This window comes from Eptesicus fuscus, chromosome 20 (genome assembly GCF_027574615.1).
Source record: "Eptesicus fuscus isolate TK198812 chromosome 20, DD_ASM_mEF_20220401, whole genome shotgun sequence".
Taxonomy (NCBI): domain Eukaryota; kingdom Metazoa; phylum Chordata; class Mammalia; order Chiroptera; family Vespertilionidae; genus Eptesicus; species Eptesicus fuscus.
Window position 1 is genome coordinate 30,052,513 of NC_072492.1, and position 25,999 is coordinate 30,078,511.

The 25,999-nt window shown below is 37.7% G+C and overlaps 1 protein-coding gene across 1 annotated transcript in view; it reads right to left on the reverse strand.

The window, feature by feature from the left end:
* Window positions 1-8,717: 8,717 nt before the first annotated feature.
* The window catches only part of MED13 (mediator complex subunit 13), an 88,001-nt gene continuing 70,719 nt past the window's right edge, over window positions 8,718-25,999 (reverse strand). The window contains exons 21-30 of the mRNA XM_008149494.3: window positions 23,278-23,497; window positions 22,426-22,617; window positions 22,000-22,223; window positions 19,116-19,258; window positions 18,240-18,398; window positions 17,938-18,123; window positions 15,982-16,124; window positions 14,428-14,601; window positions 13,234-13,334; window positions 8,718-12,704 (exon numbers count right to left, since the gene is read on the reverse strand). Of these exons, the coding sequence (XP_008147716.1) occupies window positions 12,572-12,704; window positions 13,234-13,334; window positions 14,428-14,601; window positions 15,982-16,124; window positions 17,938-18,123; window positions 18,240-18,398; window positions 19,116-19,258; window positions 22,000-22,223; window positions 22,426-22,617; window positions 23,278-23,497 (1,675 nt within the window). The 3' untranslated portion in view covers window positions 8,718-12,571. The remainder of the gene's footprint in view (window positions 12,705-13,233; window positions 13,335-14,427; window positions 14,602-15,981; window positions 16,125-17,937; window positions 18,124-18,239; window positions 18,399-19,115; window positions 19,259-21,999; window positions 22,224-22,425; window positions 22,618-23,277; window positions 23,498-25,999) is intronic.

Genomic DNA, 25,999 nt, shown 5'->3' on the forward strand with positions numbered 1-25,999 from the left:
AAGCAAGAGGAGTTGGCCTTCTCACAGAGGGGCGGGCTGAGGGAGCAGAGAGGTGCCCTGTGTGCTCATAGGTCTCGCCCCCCGGGGTAACGAGAACCAACCAGTCCGTCAGGCTGAGAAAAGCGGGCGGGCTGCCGACCGGGGCCAGGGAACGCGCTGAGGTCCGAGAAGCGGAAGCTTCAGACCTCCAGATACACCCTCCAACCTCCCGGGATCCCACCCGCATCCGCGTCCTAGAAGCGGGACGCGGTAGAAATCGAGAGCGCGGTCCGAAACGGGGCCTAGGCGATCGTCTGGACGCCCCGACCCCAGCTGTGCCCTGAATCGACCCGGGGCACCCAGAAGTCTGACGCCGGGGCCAACCGGGTCAGCGGTGCGAGGGGGGCTGGATGGGGCCTCCGCGCCAAGGCAGAACCCAGACTGAAGGGAGCAGAAAGCGGAGGAGACTGTTTCAACCTGCACCCCAGCACCTTCATTCATCCCCAGCGTCTGCCTCCCGTCGGCCACCGTACTGGACTGAAAGGAAGAGTGGCTGTGAGAGGAAACCCGGAGACGGCGGCGCGGACACCGGGGTGCGCGTGCGCGGCCCCGCCCCTTCCTCCCCCGCTGCTTGCTCCGCCCAGTTTCCCCTCCGGAGTGTGTAGAGCTCCCTGTTCGTTTGTTTTCCTGACTCTGCCCGCCGTGTCGTTAAGCCCTTTCGAGCTGCAGTTTCGGCTTCACGTGGCTTAACGTAGGTAAAAGAAGTGTTCAAGTTGTCCCCACTATTCTCTGACCGGAATGGACTGTACTCTTCTCCCATCTCTGCCTATGCCCTCCCTGCACCAAAGTTCTAGAATCCTAGGATTTGTAGGAGAATTTAAAAAGTAATCTAATCCCGAGCCTTCCTTCGCTCTGGACCTCACACACAGTCAGAAGTTAAACCTCTCATTTCAGGGTTCCTAAGTTAGGGTCTATGGATCCTTAGAGCGCGATGGAGATTCAGGAATTCTATGGAATCTGCAGAAATTGCGAGTGGCTTGGCATGTCTTCTGGAAAGAGGGTCCAAAACTTTCAACAACCTCTCAAAGAACACGGGTCACCCAGAAAAGATTAAGAACCACTACTCTGTATTTCTCATACTATCTCTAGTGCCTGGTCCAATCGTACTGTATTTAGCACCTTCTATTTACAAAACATCGTGCTAGGAGTTGTAAACAAAAATACTTGACAGACAGTACTTTATAGTTACCAAGGCTTTCACGGAGAGATGATCGCTTTAAAAATAAGGTCTGTGCTCCGGCCGGGTTGCTCGATGGTTAGAGTGCCCACACACCAGGTTGGATTCAGTTCCAGGACACATACCTGGGTTGGGGCTTCCACCCCCAGGGCGAGTATGGGAGGCAACCAGTCAATGTGTCTCTCTCACATGGATGTTTCTCTCTCTCCCTCGCTCTCTCCCTTCCACTCTCTTTGAAAATCAATGGGGGGGAAATATCCTCGGGTCTTAACAACAACAACACTAATAATTAATAATAATAATAATAATCTGCTTTCAACATGAAAAAATCAGCAAAGGAAGAAAAGAACTAATGTGTTGCAGTGTTTCTCAGACTTTTTTTCACCTGTCCCATAGTAATACATTTCACATAGTGCCTCAAAACACACATATGCATATGTACCCACATTTAAATGGAAACAGGTATCTTATGAAATCATACACATACTACATGTAATGTATTCCATTCTACTTTAAATTGCTGGTCACTACATACAAATTGATTTCACAACTGTACAATATTGTTATTTTTAGGCTGATATTTATTAAGGAGTTATTTATTGAACACTTGCTAGGCACTAGTGCTTTATCTCTATTATCAGATTTAATTCTCTGAGGTAGATAATATTCTCCATTTTAAAATTGTGGAAATTGAGAAAGGTTACACATTTAATCTCCCTGGATAGTTATTTCACAGGAAGAGTAATTCAAACACTGATTTGGGGGAACAATAGAAGAGCAGGTGGATGTAAACTGATTTTTAAGATCTCTTTAAATCTAATTGTTTATGATCCTGAAGTCATTAACGGAGAAACAACATGCAGATCCATCTTGATCAACAGAGAACAGCAAACCATGTCTAGCCTGAACAAGACAGCTAGAGTGTGATGGTGACAAGTGCTGACACTTAAGTTCCCTTTTTTCTTCTCTTCCAATTCTAATCTCAGTATCACCACCACCCAGAGTTGCTCAAACCAGAAACCTGTAAGTCATCCTAGACTCCAGCCTCTCCCCCAAATATTCACTTAGTCAACAAGTCTTTCAAATCTACATTGTAATGTTTGCCAATGAAATCGTTTTGACAATCACACAGAAACACAGACACCCTACTGAAAAAGACTTACTCCTGAACTTTCAAGTTTTAGAGCTGCTTTCTCTGAGGTCAATTACCTAACTATACTACAATCTTACCTAATAAGAGAGAAACATGCAAATTAACCATCACTCTGCTATGCCCACAGCCAATCAGAGTGAGTATGCAAATTACCCAACACAGATGGAGGTTAATTTGCATATGCAGGCGTGGAGCGGCCAGAAGTCGCATGATGCCTGCTATGAGGGGATGAGGGGTGGAGGGAGCTACTGGAGCCATGCTCCGCACAGAAGCTAGGACTTGCCGGCTCCCGGGATGCTGGGAGTGAAGCCAGGGGAAGAAAGGCCTATTTTTGCACGAATATCGTGCAACGGGCCTCTAGTCAATTTATAAAGTTGTTGTAGCCTACATGTTCAGTTAGACAGATTCAGAAACTTCTAGTATGGTAAATAATGCTACAAATTAGCCCAAACATTTAGTTGCCTATAAAACACAAAACCTTAGATTATCAGTGAAGATTCTTATATATTTGCTTCACCCTTTTGTGATTATAATTATAATCCCCTTTTAAGACCAATGTAGCACTGAGGTTCATTACAATTTCTGTTCACACAAAAATGTATTTCATCAATTCTGTGATTACTTTTTTCACATTTTAATATCTCTGAAATTGGGATGTCTTAAAAAGTCGTGTTAAATTGTACCTAGCAGCTTTTATTTTTTAAAAATTTCTTTATTAAGGTATCACATATTTGTCCTCATCCCCCCATTCCCATCCCACACCCCTCCCCACACATGCCCCCACCCCCCTGTTGTCCTTAACCGCTGGTTAGGCTCATATGCTTGCACACAAGTCCTTTGGTTGATCTCTCCCCTTTACCCTCACCCTCCCCTACCCTCCCTCTGAGGCCTGACAGTCTGATCCATGCCTCCTTGTTTCTGGGTCTGTTCTTGTTCATCAGTCTATGTTGTTCATTATTTCCCCTAGATGAGTGAGATCATGTGCTATTAGAAATACACTTTTAAGAACCAAAAATGAGACAAGCAATAGTGATTATGGTGACAGGCAAATGAATCAGTCTGTAGTGAGTTTCTTTCTGGGCCAACAGTTCTTTTAATGTCCAACAGTTCCTTATGTGTACATGTCAGCACTGACATTTCAGTTCTGGATGGTGGACAAATGGTGGTAATGCAGGTCCGACTCTCTGGTTTGGTCCTGGGCAACTTGCAGTGATGCACAGCTCCTAGCAGCATTTTTAGTGACACATAAAAAATAATCATGCCGAAACCGGTTTGGCTCAGTGGATAGAGCGTCGGCCTGCGGACTCAAGGGTCCCAGGTTCGATTCCGGTCAAGGGCATGTACCTTGGTTGCGGGCACATCCCCAGTAGGGGGTGTGCAGGAGGCAGCTGATCGATGTTTCTAACTCTCTATCCCTCTCTCTTCCTCTCTGTAAAAAATCAATAAAATATATTTAAAAAAATAATAATAATCATGTCTTACAAATGCTGGTGTTTTAGGTTTGATTAAACATGCGTAGTGTGGTTCCTATACTTGAAAGAGAAGACTCCTTCCTGAATGAAAGAAACCTCTGACTGGCTTGCTTTGACTTACTGTTTTCTACTTGAACTATTTTTCAATCAGACTGGGGGGGAAAAGAAAAAAAGAAACAAAAAGACGTTACCTACTATGTTTCAGGAATACTGGGTGCTTTTATGTAGATTATTGCTGAGTAATTGAACTTCAAGAAATTAGAAGATGAAGGTATTTAAAGGAGGACCAATGTTCTTTGGAAATAGAATCACAGAATTTCAAAAGTAAAAGGATCTCAGGAGACATCTAGCTCATTTCCTCAACAAGCCTCTTTTATCTTGCAAGATTTCTTCCATTGTTTCAACCTGTCGAGATGTTTTGATCTCCTTCTACACTGGCTATTTGCTTTGGCAAACAGTTCATATCTTCATCAATTTTATGGATAGACTAGAGGCCCGGTGCATGAAATTCATGCACTTGCGGGGGTCCCTCAGCCCGGCCTGTGTCCTCTTGTAGTCAGGGAGCCCTCAGTGAATATCTAACTGCCGGCTTAGTGCTGCTGTGGAGTCAGGAGAGGCTCCCGCCACCGCTGCTGTGCTTGCCAGCCATGAACCCAGCTCAGGGCTTCTGGCAGCAGCACTCCTCCTGGATTGAGCATCTGCCCCCTGGTGGTCAGTGTGCATCATAGCAACTGGTTGTTCCACCATATGATCAATTTGCATATTAGCCTTTTATTATATAGGATGTTGAAGAGACCAGGGTCCAGCCAAGGTTCTATAGTATAGCATTAGAGACCTCCAGGTTGATATAGCCTCCACCAATCAAGCCTCTTTGGTTATGATTTTCAACTATTAAGAAATCACCCAACTACTTTATTAACCAATGTCACCCCAATAAATTCAATAAAAAGTAAAATAAAGAAATCACCTCAACCACTAAAACACTTCCCTGCTTGGAGATAGTGTTGATTTTTTAAGGTGGCACTCAAAAGACAGAGTTTTTCATCATCTGACTTCTTTCTGGCCTGGAATATGGCCATATCCCACCATGGTGCCTACATTTTATTTATTTTCAGCTGCTTGTTTCCCAAATCCTTCATATTATTCACCGTTCCTTCCGTCTGGAATGCCTTTTATTCTCTTTATGTAGTAACTCCTATGCATCTGTCCTTTTTTTAAAACAATATTTTTATTGATTTCAGAGAGGAAGGGAGAGAGATAGAAACAGCAATGATGAGAATCATTGATTGGCTGCCTCCTGCACGCCCCCTAGTGGGGATCGAGCCTGCAACCCGGGCATGTGCCCTTGACCAGAATCAACCCCAGGATCCTTCAGTCCACAGACTGATGCTCTCTATCCACTGAGCCAAAACAGCTGTGGCTCCTATGTATCTTTTAAGTTGAAGTGTTCCCTTGCTAAGAAATCTTTCCCTGGCAAACTACCTGTCTCTTCATTAGATTCAAGTATCCTCCTTCAATGCTCCCAAGCCACCCTTTACTTTCCTTCCATCATAGTACTTCACATATCACACTGTAATTGTTAGAACATACATGACTGTCTCTCCCACCAAAAAGTAAGTACTTTTGAGGGCAAGAGCTATATTTTATTTCTTTGTCCTTAGCATAGTATGTCACTTAATATTGGTTCATTGAATTAATGATTTAAGCATAATATCAAATTAATGTTGGGGTCTTTTTGTTTTTGCTTATATGGAAACCAAAAACTCAGGGATGTGGGGAACTGACTTATCTGATCCAGTTGTTAATAGAGCAATATACCCTTTATACCTTGTTAATAAGCAAAGCCTGGACATTTTACTTAACATGCTTAAGAGATAATGCTTCCTACTAAATGTCAATGTTTCTCTAGAAACTGTAATATTTCGAAGGTTATTTATCCTAAATGGTTTGAGTAAAGTTCAAACTGCACTTCTAAAGTGGATGTTCTGCTTGTATATTCTTAAAAAACTACAATATACTCCAAATATTTTTAACAATTCTGATTGTAACAATTCTGTCTCATGCATATTTTGATAAAACCATTAAACAGAAAAAAAATGGTCAGAACATATTGTAGTTTTGATTCTAGAAGTGTGGTAAACGTATGTATACCTTGAGTAATAAGCTGATACTATTTCAAGTCACCTCAACAAATTAACAAATACATAGATCTATGTACATAATATGCTACTGGTATCAAGAGATCAAGAAAATTTCCAATATACTACTTCCTTCTAAAACATTTAAAAATGTTCGCCATATCTCAGTTTTACCTCTCAATCTGTAGTTCTTAAATCACATGGAGAAATCTGACAGGAAATTTGGTAAGAAAAGATTACAGGAGCCCGGCCAGCGTGATTCAGTGGTTGAGCATCGACCCATGAACCCGGAGGTTATGGTTCGATTCTCACTCAGGGCACATACCTGGGTTGTGGGCTCGACCTCCCAGTGTGGGGAGTACAGGAGGCAGCCAATCAATGATTCTCTTTCATCATTGATGTTTCTCTCTCTTTCCCTCTCCCTTCCTCTCTGACATCACTAAATATGTTTAAAAAAATTACAGGGAAAGGGACTAACTAGCATTTTGAGCTTTAAGTCTTGGGTTTTGCCAAGATGTAGCAGAATGGGTCATAATGTATTTGTGCCTAGCCAGTAGCTCAGTGGTTGAGCATGAGCCCATGAAGCAAGAGATCAGTATTCCATTCCCAGTCAGGGTACATGCCTGGGTTGCAGGCTTGATCCCCACATGGGGTGTGCAAGAGGCAGCCGTTTAATATTTCTCTCCATTCCACCAAAATCAATAAAAATATATTTTAAAAAACTTGATTTGCTTAATGTAGGAAACATGTCTCTATCTAAGCAGGTTGAATTCTTAACAAGTATTGATATCTTATGCATAGGACAAACAAGCATTTGGTTTTGCTTTTAAAGGAAAAAAAACTCATTTCCTTCCTTTAGTAAGTTACTCAGTAAGATTTTTCAGAGCTTGGTATTCAATACTGAAAACTACAAACAGTACAGAAAGATTGCACCTAGTTGTACAAGTGAATACCCCCCCCCCCAAAAAAAAAGCTTGATCTGCATAGTTATTTTTAGTAATACACTAACCAGTGGTCAGCAAACTCATTAGTCAACAGAGCCAAATATCAACAGTATGATTGAAATTTCTTTTGAGAGCCAAATCTTTGAAACTTAAGAGCCATAGTTCGCCGACCATGGCAATATAGTAAAAAAAAAAAAAAAAAAAAAGAGGTAATAGAAACTGTGAGACAGAAAATAATTAAAAGTTGTGCAGAAACCGGTTTGGCTCAGTGGATAGAGCGTCGGCCTGCGGACTCAAGGGTCCCAGGTTCGATTCTGGTCAAGGGCATGTACCTTGGTTGTGGGCACATCCCCAGTAGGGGGTGTGCAAGAGGCAGCTGATCAGTTTCTCTCTCATTGATGTTTCTAACTCTCTATCCCTCTCTGTAAAAAATCAATAAAATATACTTAAAAAATAAATAAATAAATAAATAAAAGTTGTGACAACATAATATACACATCCTTTTAAACTCGTGCACAGGTAGGATCCCTAGGCCTGGCCGGCAATCAGGGCCGATCTGTGGAGCAACCAGCAGGGTGATCAGGGAGCCCCCACTGGCACCCTCCTTGGCCAGCCTGGCACCACCTGCTCACTGCCTCCCCCCACCTCCCTTGCTGCACGTCTCCTCCCTCTGCAGGGTGACTGGCAGGGCGATCGGAGGGCTCCTGCTGGCACCTATCTTGGAGGTGACCAGCGGGGCAATCGGGGGACAGCACCGCAAGCTCGCCAGCCAGCCCCGCCCCCCGATCACCCCGCTGCCACCGCAGGTCACCTCCCTCTGCGGTGCAACCGGGGACCCCGCTGGCACCCACCAAGGCTGGCCTGAGGCCTGCGGGCAGCTCCTGCATTGAGCATCTGCCCCCTGGTGGTCAGTGCGCATCATAGCTACTAGTTGTTCCACTGGTGGTTTGGTCGATTTGCGTATTAGGCTTTAATTATGTATGGCTAGAGGCCCGGTGCACGAATATGTGCACTAGTGGGGTCCAGTCAGCCTGCCCCCGATGGTCACCATCGGGGGCAGGCTGGCTGGGGGAAGGGACTGCAGGTGTTCTGGGCGTTCCACTGTTCAGGCAATTTGCATATTACCCTTTTATTATATAGGATAGCTGCTTAGACAAAATTGACAGAGAACAACAAAAAAGGACAGAGCTATTTTTAATGGATTGTTCATATCTGAACAACAATCTTGTTTCTAAAACATCTGTGATTTTTAAAAAAATAGGATAGAGCTATGCTTTAAATATTTGAAGGTAACTTCTTTCAACAAGAAAACTGATTAAACTAATCAGTCTAAAAGGAATTAGTATGCACATGTATATAATTTTCCTATATATTTAACATTGATATACGATTAAACTATTTTCTAAAAATAAAATACTTCAGCCCTGGCCAGTGTGGTCTGATGGTTAGAAGGTTGGCCCTCACAACAAAAGACTGCAGGTTCAATTCCCCATCAAGGGGCACACACCTGGGTTTCGGGTTCCCTCCCAGACGCATACGGGAGGCCACCAATCGACGTTTCTCTCTCTCTCTCCCCCGTTCCTCCTTCCCTTCAACTCTCTCTAAAAAGCAATGGAAAAAGATATCCTTGGGTGAGGACTAACAAAAAAACAAAATACTTAGGATGGAGAAGTTAAAAGTCCATTAATCAGTTATGTTGCTCCTTTCCATTTATAAATGACCAAAAAAGTAATATTATTCCTGATAGTCACACAAACTTTGGAAATATTTTCAACAGAATGAGACACCACAATGAAGGCTTCATGAATAATTTATTCCATTTGAAGTTTTGTTTTTTTTGTGTTTTTTTTAAAAGTATAAACCTTTTCATTTCCTCAATCACAATTTATACAACTCAGTGTTATGGCATTCGGCAGCAATAGTGTTTGTTCCTTATTCTTTTTTGTCACGTTTAAAAAAAAAAAAGCAATTGGACCATATTAAGTGTCACTGCTAAACAACTTTAAAACGCCCCTTCATAAAGTGACCAAGCTATTTTGAGTTGATGCTGACACATGTCCAGTAATGATGTTACAATTTGTAGTTTAAATTCAGTAACTGTAAGGTCCACAAATCCAGTTTACTTTGAAAACTAAAGCTATTTTAAAACTTTATGAACACATCAACCTGAGGAGTATTTTAGGTCCCAAATCCAGTTTTTTAGTTCATACTCCACAAAAAAGAAAACATATATATATATAAAAATTTAAACCACAGTTCTGGGCCCATTAAAACACCAAGAAAACCCCAAAAGGTTAAGATTTCCAGCTGATTTGGGGGGTGGGGCAAAAAATGTATGTCAAAAACATTTTTCTTTAATTTAGACAAACTAAAATCTTAAGAGGAAACCCAGACTAAAACATCACTCATGCACATTAAATGTATTAACAGACTGATATGCAATGCCATAGTGGATGAGAGGCAAATTATATGATGCAACAGCATTTAAAAACTTCCTTTTAATGTATTCAATTTGAACATTTTAAATAATGCAACATAGTATTTTGATATTACAGTATTAACATAGTGCTTGATTAAAGATCTGCAAATCTTTGTAGTAACACATTAAGTTAAAAAAGTTACCTCAGAAGGTAAATATGAAGACAAAAGGAGAATATTTCAATACAGTAATCTGTGCCATACTGACAATTGAGTAGGAATACAGCTGAGGATAGTTGACTAAGTAGTAAGAGCTTAATTTTAGTGGTTTAAGAAAAGTTTAGAAAGATTAAAAATTACAACTACTTTAAAATTTAAGGATTACATATAAGTACACTTGGTGGCCTTCTGGCCAAACAATAAGGTGTACAGAAATTTATTCATACAGTGTTAATTCACAGTCCTGATAACTGAATGGCTTGCATAAGAAAGGTATGGCTAGATGTTTCTCACTGGCTGGAAGCAGACATTATGTAAGTAATCTTTTTAAATGCCAAAATACTGAAATTCCACCCTGCTTTATAATGGATAACAGCACAAAAAAACAGATATTAGCACTGTAACAAGGAAGTCAAGGAGTTGCTGATCAATTGGTATAAAGCATATTATTTTGCTTACCTATTTAAACAAAACAAAACAGCCTATACTTGTCTGTGGCAGTACATTAGTAAGTCAGATCCATCATCCTGCATAAAAGGCTTTTTTTTTTTTTCAAAGTCTCCTGACCTTTTCTAATGGCTATTTAATAATTTTCTATTTGAGTCTGAACTTATATATGAAAGGAAGAAAAACACATCTTATCAGTAAATCCTATATATTTAGGAACTAATCCCTGATTCCCAAATAAAAAGGAATTGTATACTGGGTTCATTCCTTATGGCTCCATATAAAAGAAACTGTCAGGGAATAATTTTTAAAAAATCTATTTTCAAACTGAGATGTGGTTACTAAAGGCTAGTAATTTTAAACAACTGAGAATATAGCTTCTATTTTTAAAAGTTACTATTGTGCTAAGTATATAAAAAAGGATACTCTTTTATAGAAATTCCAAATAAGCATCTTTTCCTTCAAATCTCAGACAAGTTTTTTTAAAGTATAGAATAAACAGGCAACATAATCCTTAGTGTGTTAGCATAATTTAAAAATGAATGCAGAGATGTGATCTTTAAATTTTAATTTCAAAATATGCTGACCATTGGGATGCATAATTTTGAAAAAATGATTGATAAATCTTTGTCACTAATTGTGTTTTCTTTATAGAAAAAAGACTTAATGTTTTAATATACACAATTTGAAGAAGTTATATTGTTCATAAGAAAGTGATATTTAAGCTAAGCATATAGAATTTACAAAACATGTTTCAGTAAAAAATAAAATAAAATAAAATAAAATAAAACATACCGAATTACTGCTTTGTAAATACAATTGATTTTGTCCTTGTAGAGAATTAGTGAACTTACAAATCCGGAATTTTGCTAGACTGTTTCCAAGAAAGAAAGGTAGACTTGGCGACTGTGAATTCAAGTCAGCAGCACAGGTAGGAGGCTAACTTGGACTCTCTTGTGAGCAGCACTGTAGAAAGGATTTTTCAAGGGGGTAAAACCTGCATAGAAGCAATTATCTTGGCATGTGCAAACAAGAAGGGGGAAAGCTGTATCGAAGGAAGGGGTGAATTAAAGTCCCTAAAATTCAAGTCCCTTCTTTAGGGAGGTGAGAACCTCCTTGACATATGTCCTGCCTTAATCTGAACTGTGTTATAGAAAAGTACAGACTCTGGTGTTTGGGACTGTCATCTCCAAACCAAGAAAATTAAATAAATAAAAGGCAAAGGGGAAACAAACAGGTTAAGTTTAGAAAATGGTTTTTAACTAGTGAAATAGAGTCTGAATACCAGAATTCACTGAGAATCTATTTACACCACAGTTTGATTGCACACACACACCCATACATATGCATACTCTCACACACATTCCCAATCTTTAATTTAAAAAAAAAAAAAAGTCAAACAATCAAGAGTGACTGCTCTTAAAATAATTTGTAAAATGCCTAGAGCTGGGCTAAATTTCAACCTTATAGCAGATCCTGAAGATAATTTTCATAATTAATAATATTCCATGCCTAGATGTGCCACTGTTAAAACTGAAAAAAATTTAAGCATGTAACATGAAACACCAAAATTAGTTTAAGCATTCAGTAGCAAATGTTTTTCTTGTAAAACTAAGTTTTTTTCCCACTGGAAATGGCCTGAAATATTAGTCATAGCCCTAAACCATAGTACAAAATATAACTGAAGATTTCTCATTTTATTCTAAGTTAAACCACTTAACAATATCACTTGTATATTGCCATCATGTTCTTCTGTAAAGGTGTGATATATAAAATGCTGTAAGACCTGGTACCTTTTCAATTTATAAACACAGTGAACTTCATTACTGTACATGTACTCTGCAACTACAGCTTAGCTGTAAATCCTCCACACACAATGGTATGGACATTATTCCCCCTCTATTCCCATTAAACTGTACATCAAGACAATACAAATTTACTGTCCCACCCACCCCTTACAAAAAAATAATACTCTAAAAGCAACCCTACTGCAACTTTTTAATTAAGACGATTACATATATTTTAGACCAATTGCTTTAAAGCAAGAAGGCAGTATAAACCTTCTAGGAAAATTTTTATAAAAGAGGTTAAGAAATATAAGACAATTTATACATTTAAAAACTTACAATAAATAAGAGATGCAGGCATTTTGAATACTAGATACTATACTCCAATACAAGAACATCTTGATGTTCTGAAACCATATGTTGAAATTCATTGTTCCTTGTTTCCTCTCCATGCTTTTATTATTCATTTAACATGACTGGGTACTATGGCTCATTACTTTTCACAAATACTGTGACTGGAAAAAAAAAGGTTAATTTTGCTACAAAAATGTTATAATACGTTTTGTATGATCAGTCATCATCCTAAAGAGTTCAATATAGTCAATGAAAAATAGCAGGGTTATAGCCCCTCCCCCCAAGTCAAAACAATATTTGTTGAAGTAATAAGAATTAGACCCTATCACAAATGACTTTCAGTGAGAAGATAACTGTAACTTAATCTTGCAGCAAATGTCTTTTTTCCTTGTTATTTTCTCGCACAGTTCCATCAAATGAAGATCACAGCATATTCATGATAAAGTTATATAACTGATTCAGCACCACAAAATGAATTGGGAGACATGAGCGTCTGTCCTGGATCGCAGGGTCACAGGTTAGCCAGGAGAGTGCATTGTACTGTTCCAAAACAAACCTGAAAAGCAAATAAACTATTTAAGTCATGTATTTATTTATACTGTAGATTTTGGGAGCAGTTTCCAATTATGGCATCTACTAGTAAGATTCAAAGTAACTTAAAAAAAAAAAGAAGGAAGGGCCCAGCCAGTGTGGCTTGGTGGTTGAGTGTTGACCTATGAACCAGGAAGTCATGGTTGGATTCCTGGGTCATGGCATATGCCCAGGTTTTGGGCTTGATCCCCAGTGGGGGTCGTGAAGGAGGCAGCCGATGAATTATTATCTTTCATCATTAATGTTTCTACCCCTCTCTCCCTCTTCTTTCCTCTTTCTGAAATCAATAAAAACATTTAAAAAAAAGTGGAAGTTATAGAATAGTGAGTCCTTGGGGAGATTAGAGTAATTCATAAAAATTACTCTCAAAAGTAGATCACATGTGTTAACAAGAAAAAGCACTCATTCTGAATGGTATCATCTATCTTGAGACCCAAGAAAAATATATAAGGATCAGTACTGGAGAGAACACCTAATGGTAAAAAGAGCTGTACCTGAGGACATCTGAAGTCTGATTTGAGTCAAGTGGGTGGGAGTCTTTACTGTGAAGCAGCTCATCAGATTGCACTGAAGGCACATGGAGGTGCAAAGAGGCCTAAAAATAACAAATAAAGTAACAGGATATCAGCCAAAGGACAAAAACAAGGTGTCTGCCTTGATGAGATACATTTTAGACCTACGTAAGGAATGTAAGAATGCTTATTTTTGTTTAATTCAATTACAGTAGTTTATATCAAACCTTACTTCCTTTTCTTCAGCTTTGTTTTTAGACACAATCTTAAAAAAAAAAAAAAAAGGATTTCCAATTATTTTCTAAGTGTAACCTGCCTAGATGTATAAAGTAAATGTTTAAGGAAGCACTAAACTGATAAACCTCAGTACAGTCTGTATCTAGGTTACATAGAACTTAAGCCTATACAGATATACCTAGATGTAGCACTGAAAGAAGTTAACAGGAGTAAGCATATGTAAATATTTTACTTATAAAGTTATAAATCTTTTTTTTGCTTAATTAAAATAACTTATTTATTTTAAAACTATAGGAAGACAGATTTGGAATAGTCAAGGCAAGAACAAGGAGATACTTGAAAAATCCAACGAATTTATTTCGTCTTGAAAACCAAATTCTGGTAATATAAGTTTTCTCCCCAGCTCTAAACTTCAGATATGCTGTTAAAAATAATACGAGTTCAACAATAAAGAATTATTTAAGAATAATCATAATATAATAATAATACGAGCAAGGGTCCCAGAAGTTTAAGATTAAAAATTCAAACTAAAAAAAAAAAAAAAAAAAAAAAGTTCAAACTTAATATGAATTTAAAAATTAGTTATTTCATAATGAGATAACTCTCTTGGTGATCTTGTGTAAAGTCAAATGTGGCAATGCATTTAAGACCTTAGACCAGGCGTCCTCAAACTACGGCCCGCGGGTGTTTTTGCTGTTTTTTTTTTTACTTCAAAATAAGATATGTGCAGTGTGCATAGCAATTTGTTTATAGTTTTTTTTAAACTATAGTCTGGCCCTCCAACAGTCTGAGGTACAGTGAACTGGCCCTCTGTTTAAAAAGTTGGAGGACCCCTGCCTTAGACAAAAGCTACAAGGTTTCAAAAAGCCACTTTTATATTTCTTAGAATGTAAACCAACAGTGAGCATTATTTGGGAACTAGCATAGAAATGGCAATACCTTAAGAAAAAGGGGACACTGATATTGTGCTTGAGGACATGCTGACCAGAACCAGTCAGGTAACGGACCCGCTTTGGCAGTTGATACAAAGTAACCAAGGGCCAATGGTTGCTGAAGAATATTAGTTACTTCATCATGAGACTCTGTTGAAAGTAGCCGATCAGTACCCTGACCCTTAAAAAGACAAAATTAAAAGTGTGTTAGTTCATTTGATATTATCTAGGCATTAGATATAAATACAGAATGGCTTATGGAAATCAATCACTTCAATTTTTTTAAATGCTGAAGGATATTTCTAAAAATTTCTAGTACTTATTAGTAAGAGTATCATAATTAGTAATACCATTAAAAGAATGAGTTTTAACAGTTGCATAAGGAAATATGTTCAGAGTTTGTGTGTGTATAAATCTTTGTAACTGACTGAAAAATACAACATGATCAATGAAATTTCTGCATTATTTCCTAAAACTCCCTCAACTAATTCCTGACCACCACACCCCCATCCAAAAGATGGATTAAAATTCAGCTTTGTTCATCTAGCACTACCTATAAAATACAATTAATAATGTTTTGGAAAGCATTATGACAACATGAAGAGACAGCTACTAAGTGATGCTCATAGCCTCTGGATTAGTCAATGTATTTCTTGGTATTCATTTTAAGGCAATAGGTAAAAAGAAAAATTATATGCATAAAGATGTTCATTGCAACACTGCCTATAACAGAAAAAAATAACTTCAATGTCCAACATTTTGGGAATGATATAACAAATTATGCTAAAACAATACAATGTTAAAAAGCTGATATACTTCTTGAAAGCTACACTTATAAATACATGTGGAAGCTAATTTGCTAAAAGTAAAAATGGTCTTATTAAAGTGGTGAGATTATTGGTGCTTTTCCTCATATATATTTTTTTTAATAATCTCATTTCTTTTCAGTTAAAGAAAGCAGGAAAGAATGCAAAGTAAGAAGACTGGACAAAGATCTTTATTTTTAAGAGGCAGGTTCTAAACATATACATACCAAAATAGTCAAACCACCACTACACATAATTTCACTTAAAGATGTAATTCAAATGAGGCCCAATTAGTTTTCAGGTCAAACAGAAAGAGAAAATAGTCTGCTAAAAATAAACAGAGTTTGGGAGGCAAGGTAGTCAGTGTTTTTTCTGTTCTTATGAGAAAATTAGTATTTCTATTATGTTGCTTGTCACAGCCCTGATATGAATAGCAGCTCTTAGAACAATACACTGTTTCTCAGATAATCCAGTCCTAGGCCTGAGTAGAAGGTATGGTGAACTGGCAGGAAAAATACAAAAGAATGATTAATGCAAAGTAGTCTAGAAAATATGAAGTCAGGAAAAGCAGAGCCACAGAGACCCCTCCCCCCTTAATATTGTATAATTCAAAGAGCAGAAATGCATGAATGTACTGTTAATTTCACTATTTGCTAATTTAAGCAAGAAAAAAACAGGGCTCTATTTCATGAATCAATTCATTACTAAGTTAAGGAATGACACTTAGATAAACTGAACTTTTATAATGGGGTTACCTTGCCAACATCACCTCCATGGGGGTAATGAGATCCTGGAGAATGTACAGGAGACCCCGTTGGAGAGGCAGGAAGAATATTAATGATATCAGGGTCAAGTTCGTCTGCTGTGTCTAACAAATCAAAGAGACCCATTCCATCTGCTATAAGAGAAAGAAAAAATATTAAATACTCGATTTTTCATCTCAAGGTTATTTATAGGAGAGTTAAAATTAATTTAACCAACATCTACTGAGTGCCTACCATGTGTCAATTATTGTGCTGAGAGCCATATAAATAATTATACATAAAAAATAATTATGCAGCCCCACTGGTGGGGCTCAGTGGTTGAGCTTCAACCCATGAATGAGGAGGTCATGGTTCAATTCCCGGTCAGGGTATATGCCCGGGTTTCAGGCTTGATCCCCAGTAGGAGGTGTGCAAGAGGCAGCTGATCAATGATTTTTTCTCATCACTGACGTTTCTCTCTCTCTCTCCCTCTCTCTGAAACCGATAACAATATATTTTTTAAAACATTTCACAGATACGATCAAGCTAAGGATCTTGAAAGGGGGAGATAAATCTTGTGTATGTAGGTGGTCCTTGTAATCACAGGGGCCCTAATAACAGGGAGGCACTAGGGTTAGTCAATGAAGAAGATGTGCTGATATTATACTGCTGGTGTTGAAGATGGAAATAAGGGCCATGAGCAAGAGATGCAAGTGGTCTCTAAAGCTGGCAAAGGCAAGGAAACAGACGGTCTCTTAGAGACTCCAGAGAGAACCAACCCTGCAGACTTCTTTGACTTGAGTCCAGTAGGACTTCTGACTTCCAAAACTGTAAGATAAGTGTGTCATTTTAAGCCACTAAGCATGTGGTAATTTGTTACAGCAGCAATAGGAAACTTACAGAGTAAACACAGTATGCTGAAAATTAAAATGTATTTAAAATGACACTATTCATGATTGATACTTATTCTTTACTATTAAGTAAAACATTCAAATTATTGTATAACACACACACGAAAAATAGAATTAATACCTATACTGTGACTTTAAAAATGTGCAATTTTCTAGGGTAACTCAGAGCAACAATGGAGTATCATTTATTTTTTTCTTCTACTCAAATGCAATCTATAAATTCATTGAGAAAAGTTACATCCCTACTCTTGCAGTTTATACAAATCACTATATTATTTTGGCAAATCAAGACAGAAAAGAATATGAGCTGCAAAGTGTATATATAGATAACTCAACAGCACAGGCAAAAAACTACATTTTATGACCAATGTTGTCTTTTAAAATAAGTAAATATTTATGAGATAATTCATAGCACCAGTTCTGATATCAATAAGGTAGAAGAATGATTATATTAGTTTCCTCTTGCTGCTTTTACAAATTAATTACAAACTTGTTAACTTAAAATATCACACATTTATTCTCTAACAGTTTGGGGTCCAGAAGTTCAAATTCAGTTTTATTGGACTGAAATCAAAGTGTTGGTCATTAGGCCAAAATCAAGGAAGCAGCCGGCCTCTGCTGCTTCTAGAGGATCCAGAGGGTGATCTGTTTGTCTTTTCCAGCACCTAGAACTGTATTCATTGGCTCATGGCTCCTTCCTTCTTAAAGTCAGCAGTGTAGCATGTTTTTCTGTGACTTTGCTTCCCTCTCTTTCCATCACTTGGCCTTCCCTTCTTTTGTGGATAGTCAAACTTCCATTTTATATAAGGATACATGTGATTGCATTTAGGACCGACCCACATAACACAGGATCTCTACATCTCAAGACCCTTAATTTAATCACATCTGCAGCCTTTTTGTTGTTGTTGCTATTGTTTTGCCATATAAGGACACATTTACAGGTTTCAGGGACATTCGTAAGATATAGATATGTGTTGGGAACATTAATCAGCCTATAATCAGCAACAATCATCAAGACTTTTTATATTTGCAAAACCTTTAAAAATAATTCTCCTACCATTGTTAGGATTGAAAGCTAAGTCCAAATTTTCAGTGGTATAAGTAGCTGAAGCTACTTGCACAGAAGCAGAAGTAGGGAATACAAGTATATGAGTACATGATGTATCCTGTGGGGTATTTAGCTGAGACGTCTGCATATTTAGAGTGGTGCTTCTTCCAAATACAGAACCAGTTGACACAGAATCTGGAAAGGAAATGAAAAGTATTTTTTCATTTAATAAATGAAGAATCAATTTTACATAATGTTTAAAAACTTAAGTGCATAAAGAATTAATTCTGATATAAACTAAAGTTGCTAACCTGGCATAATAACAAAAGAGCCTTGGGGTTCCATTGCTACCAAGCAAGCACTGAGAATGCTGGGAGAGTCTGCAGCAGATATACAACACATTCTACACATGTCTTTGAGTCTTTTACTTAGAGACTGCAAATTTCGACGACTCAGCAAACAGCTCCAATCTGTGGGTATCAATAATAAAAATAATAATCTAAAGTAACAACATTATTAACACCCTACAGAACCAAAGTTAAAACATAATGATTTTAAAAAATATATATATATTTTTTTAATTGATTTCAGAGAGAAAGGGAGAGGGAGAGAGAGATAGAAACATCAAGGATGAGAGAGAATCATCGATCAGCTGCATCCTGCTCGCCCCTTACTGGGGATAGAGCCCACAATCCGGGCATATGCCCTTGGCAGGAATCGAACCCGGGATCCTTCAGTCCGCAGGCCAACACTCAATCCACTGAGCCAAACTGGCTAGGACAAATATAATGGTTTTAAAATTAGTGTCATTATCAAGCCAAAACTGTCTTATTGGTGATATTACTCAACATTCTTTATCACCTAAGCTTTAATGTACATCAATATCAATTAGTATCTGCTGAACAGAAGGTAAGTTGAATAATTAAAAAAGGAAAAATAAAAATAGTAGTAATGACACTGATATTAAAGTTGTAATATTGTAAAATATACTTTTATATCTGGAATTAAGCTATTTGTGGCTTAGACATCTGTGGTTCCTCTTTAAAAACAAAAATCAATAAAAAAAAACCTTTTTTATAAGCTATGCATTTTATCAAGTACATATTATACCTATATGTGGTCTGAACGGTGTATGAATTAACATAAAACAGAAATCTCAGTACTAAAAAATAAAAGCACAATTTTACCTTTTAATTCTCCATGACCAATCCTTCCTAGACGGCCAATTACAACTCTCCATGGTAATGAACTCATTTGTACAAGTCCTAAGCACCATTCCCAAAGTTTCTGTAGACCAAATCTTCTAGCAGATCCTTTTTTCCTACGAGCCCTATTGTGTAAAATAGAGACAGTTATAAATGTGCCTAAAACTCATAGGACATTTCAAAAGAGCTCAAATTTGTAAAAAACTGGTTCCTTAATGCTTTGAAACTTTTATACAAGTCCTAAGCAAGAACATATGTGAAATCATAGGGGTGGCATGCTTGTTTGTGTTTTTTTACCATACATTAAAGTATATACAACTCTGAAAAGTTATCCGTAAGTATCAAAATTCACCAGAAACACTGCTCTCTACCAGAGATTGGCAAAACCTTTCTTTAAAGAGCCAATATTTTAAGTTTTGTAGGCCATCAAGATTGTGTTGTAACAATTCAACTCTGCTGCTGCAGCATGAAAGCAGCCACAGATAATACTTAAATGAGCATGGCCAGATTTGGCCCACAGGTTAAACAGTTTGTCAACCTTTGCTCTATACTTTAAGTTGAAGGATATAAAAAAACACTACACTTCTCAAACCAAACAATGTTATTGAGTTTCTGCATGCATGTCCTTTATTAGGCAAGCAGATAACATGAGCAACAGTAGCTACCATTTACTGAGTACTTACTATGTACCAAGAATTACACCCACTTTACATGGAATACCTCATTTTCATCCTAACAACCATATAACACATAAACTTATCCTCCCAAAGAAGCAAGCTGTAGTTGGGCTGGCTCCAGATCACATAATCGGTAAGTGGCAGAGTTGGGATTTGAACCCGGTGTCTGTGACTCTAGAGTTGCACCGCTTTCTTAACTTTTCTCTAACTTCTATTTTCAGTTAAATGGCAACACTATCAGTGTATTGGAAAGGTGATATTATTCTTCCTCTATTCTATGCTTATCCTTCACAGATAAGAATACTCATTCCAAAGCTTATTTAATTAGTATTAACTACCCCATTTTAAAAAATCAAAATTGTGTCAAGGAAATGTATAAAGTACTGCTTTATGGTTTATAAAATAATCAATAAATCTTTGTAACCAGTAATACAAAATTCGACTTTTTCAGCACTCCTATAAACTAAGAATCATTAAATATTTCTATACATAACCAATTTCTGAACTTAAAGGAACAGAATCTTTATAGAGAAAATAGGATAGAACCAAATCTTAAAAATAAAAATTATTGCAAGGATTTGCTTTTCAAGAACTCCCAGGCAGTGTTCACTAGCTTTGAAACATGTTACTAGAAATATCTATTTTTTTTTTATTGATTTTTTTACAGAGAGGACGAGAGAGGGATAGAGAGTTAGAAACATCGATGAGAGAGAAACATCGATCAGCTGCCTCTTGCACAACCCGCACTGGGGATGTGCCCGCAACCAAGGTACATGCCCTTGACCGGAATCGAACCTGGGACCCTTGAGTCCACAGGCCGACGCTCTATCCACTGAGCCAAACCAGTTTCGGCTAGAAATATCTATTAAGTGACAACTCAACATGAGGCTCACCTATTGTGACCTATTAGTTACAGACTTCATAAATAAATGGCCATGATATCTAATTACTACCAAGAAAAATTCTAAAAAGAAAGCCTCCATTCTCAGAAGACACTCTTAACATTTAAGAGGTAAAAATTTCAGTCCACAATTTTAGTAAAGAAAGTTAAAAGTTAACTCAATTAATGTAGGGATTATATCTTAGTATCTTAGATGGTACATGAAAAAAATAAATTTCCAGGGTGCTTCACTAGTTTTTTTTGTTTTGTTTTTTAATTGTGGAGGGCTTTCTAGTTCCATGCCTCAAAATTTTTTCAGGTTAAAATCATTACTTCAAGCTTTATTATAAAGAATTTAGGAAGCTTGCCCTAGCCAGTTTGGCTCAGTGGACAGAGCACCGGCCTGCGGACTGAAGGGTCCCAGGTTCGATTCTGGTCAAGGGCACATGCGTGGGTTGTGGGCTTGATCCCCAGTGGGGGGCGTGCAGGAGGCAGCCGATTGATGGTTCTCTCTCATCATGGATGTTTCTGTCTTGCCCTTTCTCTCTGAAATCAATAAAAAATATATTTAAAAAAAAGAATCTAGGAAGCTTAATCTCTTTTGTTTATGTAACAGATTAATCAAATTTATTTTTAATTGTCTTAATTATACAATGTAAATATACTTCACATAAGGGTAAGAACCCACAATCCCAAGACGTAATATTTTATTGTTTGATTTTTATTTATTTTTTAGAGAGAAACATCAAGTTTTTGTTCCACTTGCTTCTTGTATGTGCCCTGACTGGGGATCAAATCACAACCTTGGCATATTGGGAAGATCCTCAAACCAACTGATCTACCCAGCCAGGCCAAGACGTAATTTGCATATATCTTGGTTGCGGGCACATCCCCAGTAGGAGGTGTGCAGGAGGCAGCTGATGATGTTTCTCTCTCATCGATGTTTCTAACTCTCTATCCCTCTCCCTTCCTCTCAATAAAATATATTTTTTTTAAAAATAAAATACTTTTTATTGATTTTCAGAGACAGAAGAGGGGGGAGAGAGAGAAACATCAATTGGTTGCCTCCTGCAAGCCTCCTACTGGGGATCAAGCCTGCAACCAGGGCATGTGTCCTGACTGGGAATCTAACTGGCTACCTCTTGGTGCATGGGATGACACTCAACCAACTGAGCCACCGGCAGGGCAAGAGTTAATATTTTAATGTACATGACCTGCAAAACAGTTTTCTATTCATTAAGTATAAAATGTAAATGTGTGTGTATGAATTTTTTAAAATGGGATGATATATTTAAAGAAACTTGAGTACCTATTTGGAACATCGATGTTAATGATACATGTTTCTAAAAGTTCTCCATATAGATCTGTGCAAGAAGCAAGAATCCATCTTTGATCATGTGATAAACAGTACCCCACGAAAAGAACATTATATTTCTGTCCAGCTTCTCCAAATGTTTCTCCTAGCTCTGTCTGTTTATCCTTCACTGGAGCCAGAATAAAAGGAGGTGTATAAAGTCGAATACACTCTGGTCTCTGTAAAAGAAAAAATTAAGGTACTATGGTACTATACAATCACAGAAAAATCTTTTATTAAAAAGATTTTTATTGAAAATGTGATATTATCTTTTCCCAATTATAATTGGAAAATGAAAGCTAAACAGAACTGCACTTGGTTTTGCATAAAATCATAAAATGTATAGTTTTTAATAACTCTGGTCATAGAAAGCATACTTACATCAGGACTTTTAAGAGCAGTTTCCATGGCTAAACCTGGTCCAAACCCAGTCAATGTTTTCACATTGGTTGATGTTGGAAGGGGTCTCCGGCACTGGGTAAAGGCCGAAAAAGCCAGGGATTTTAAATGCTGGGTATAGATTTGTCTATCTTCATGCTTCACAGGTTGCAACAGGTACTGACAAGGAACAATCTAGAAATTATAGGCAAATATTACAAATGTTAAACTCTGAACAAGTCACAAGAGAATAAAAAGGACTATAAGTTAGAAATTCTAAAATTTTTACTAGAAAATTTAAACAAAGCAAATTAAAATGATAAATTAAATAATTTTATAGGATTTTAATAGTCAACTTTACCAATGGGCTATGTAAAAATCTTTAAAAATTTCTACGTATCAGTTTTGATATTGCCATTGACTGGTCCTGTTATAGTCTATAAATAATTCAAATTTCTGTAAATAACTTAATATGGTTAAATTCTTTCTACTTTTACTTGCAACCTGCTTTATTTAGAACTCTAGCATATATAGATCCATACTCTAATTTTTGTACTTAAGTTTATGAACTTAAAAACTGGTTTATAAAAGTAACACAAGAGAAATATTCAATGTACTTTGTGCAATCTTTATGTTCCATTATTACTGTGGTTCCTTTTATTTTCCATTATTATGACACAATTGCAAAGTCTTTTATAAACTAAGATTTCTAGTATAATATCACTTAAAATAAAATCTACGTAATAGAACCTGGCTTTTACAAAATCAATTTAGACACAGATTAGTATCTTTGAAATGTCTATCAACATCCAATGGTTTTATATAAATTTTATCTGCAACATTTATCATTCTTACCTGTACAGAAACAGTACTCTTAATATGAGGAGGAAGAGTCTGGACCATTTCCAGAAAGCATCGAAGTAGCCCCAAAGTCCATACATTAGAAGAATTAGTGCTCTCATCTTTATTTTCATATGTAAAAGGATCAATTATATAAACGACAATTGCAGGTGGATAAGTGATTGCATGTGAGTCACCATCTGTGGGGATACCCACTTTATCCCGATCCATCGTGCTAAAATTCAAGGTAGAAATGACAGTTAGGAAAAAAGTTGTACTATTCCTTTCTTGGGGAAGCATTAAAAGCAGTTTTTAATACCTCATCCCCTTTTCAGAGAACCTCTCTAAAATTGAAGGACATCTCTTTCTCTTCAAAGAGAACTATAAACACCATATATATAATTTCATGGTGTACGAAGATCCTTGTGTTGAGATCTTGCATTAGAAAAGAATTCTTTAAATCTATAGAGCAGGGGTGGGGAATGGCCAGCCCACAGGCCATCAAAGTTCTGAGAAATCATTTGGTCTGGTTCATAGGTCGACACTCAACCACTGAACCACACCAGCCGGGTTAGCAGGCTAATTTTTAAGTTGATAATTTTGTATGGCCCACAAATGATGTTATAAATATCCAAATGCCCCTTGGCAGAAAAAAGGTTTGCCACCCGTGCCAGAGTATCAGAAATACTAGAGAGCTTACTGCTTAGGTGATAAAACTGAGACACAGATAAGCTAAATGAGCGGCCCAAGATCCCAAAGCTGGCTAAAAGCAGAGCTAAACTAGAAAGAAATCAGGTTTCCAAACTTAGTCAATGTCCTACTACATTTTTAACTATAGACAGTTCTTTCTTACTTCATAACTTCAAAAGTGAATAAGGTTCATTTTTTGATGGTGATATTTTTTTTAAACTCCAAATATATGGAGATGTTCAAGATAAATGGGTCAATCTGGATAATTAATAGTTTGATTTTCCTCACATAAATGAGTATAGCTTTGGGCAAAACTGCACCTGGGTAGCTGAAAGATATAATTAAGCTCAGGCTAATCTAACTGATGAATCAGAAGGGAAGCTCACTCAATGGCTTCTTCAGAAAAGGAATGAAGAGAGCTGTCATTATCGTTGTTGTCAAAAACAACTCAAGCATTTGGAAGCATTGTGTAAAGCACTTACTGTGCATTATATCCTACTAGTGGCCCAGTGCACAAATTTGTGCACACTGAAAGGAAATTAATTAGAATATTTCAATATCACTACTCGCACTTTCTCTATAATAGAAGTGTTAACCAAACTCATGATTGACAATGACAGATCAAAACACACGTGTGTGATTAGCGCCAGCGAGAGCTTCTTATGTGTCATGCATGCACAAGTCAACTTAGCCTTTTATAGATATAGAATAAACTTGATTAGACCTCCTTTCTGATTTAGCTGAACTTTTTCCAGCCCAGTGAAGCACCCCAACTTCTCTTTCAAGTAATTGTCAGCAACACAGCAGTAAATATCAACACGAAGCAGATTATTGTAGATCACGCAGGGAGAACAAAGGGTAAAATATTTAACTGCAGCAGTGTTTGACTATATTGTGCGCAGTGAGAAAACCTGAAGTCATTTTCAAGGTCCACCATTTCTTACTTCTGTTCAGTCGGGTCAAGTTTCTAAGCTTTCTAAATCTCTGTTTTCCGGCTAATGAAAAGAAAATAGGATTCCACTGAGTCTCCTATCTACCTACTCCAGGACTTCTGTGAGGATCAAATGAGATGAGGCATGGAAAAACGATTCACAGACATTTGGTTAAAGTGTAAAATGTTTCCACCTGGCTATAAAGCAAGTCGTGTTCCTGGGCTAAAGAAACTGCAAGGAGGCTAGTCGCTAGAGAGAGGAAGCCAGGCGTTGCTACGTAACGTCATTACCTGGTGCCCTCAGCCACTGTTTCTGGGCTGGCTGGGCTGTGGGCCGCATTTTGCGCCATGGGGTCTCAGCAGCACTGGCTGCAATTTGGTGGGGTGTAGCTCCGGGGTGGTGGCAGGGCCTGTGTCCCACTTGGGGGAAGCCGAGCGTTGCTTTGTGGGCACCAGGTCTCTGTAAATGGCCAGTGCGTGTCATGGCAGCTCCTGCGTTGAGCATCTGTCCCCTGGTGGTCAGGGCGCATCATAGTGACCGGTCGGACGGACACTTAGCATATTAGCCTCATATATATATATATATATGTATATATATATATATATATGTATATGTATATGTATATGTATATGTATATGTATATGTATATATATATAGATTGCTCCCATTTTACAGATAAGCAAACAGGCTTAGAAAGGTTAGATAACTTTCCCAAAGTCACATAGCCAGTAAATGGCAGAGCTGAGATTTAAATCTTGGTATGCCTCTTATGCCTCTGAACAGGCTAGTTCAATAGTGACTTGAATAGGCAAATCTACTTTACAGTTATGTCACAGAACAGATTTTTAAAAAATATATATTTTATTGATTTTTTTACAGAGAGGAAGGGAGAGGGACAGAGTCAGAAACATTGATGAGAGAGAAACATCGATCAGCTGCCTCCTGCACACCCCCTACTGGGGATGTGCCCCCAACCAAGGTACATGCCCTTGACTAGAATCAAACCTGGGACCCTTCAGTCTGTAGGCCGACGCTCTATCCACTGAGCTAAACTCGTTAGGGCTCACAGAACAGATTTAAACATCATAGGATAGTTGGACTAAATGGCTTTCAAG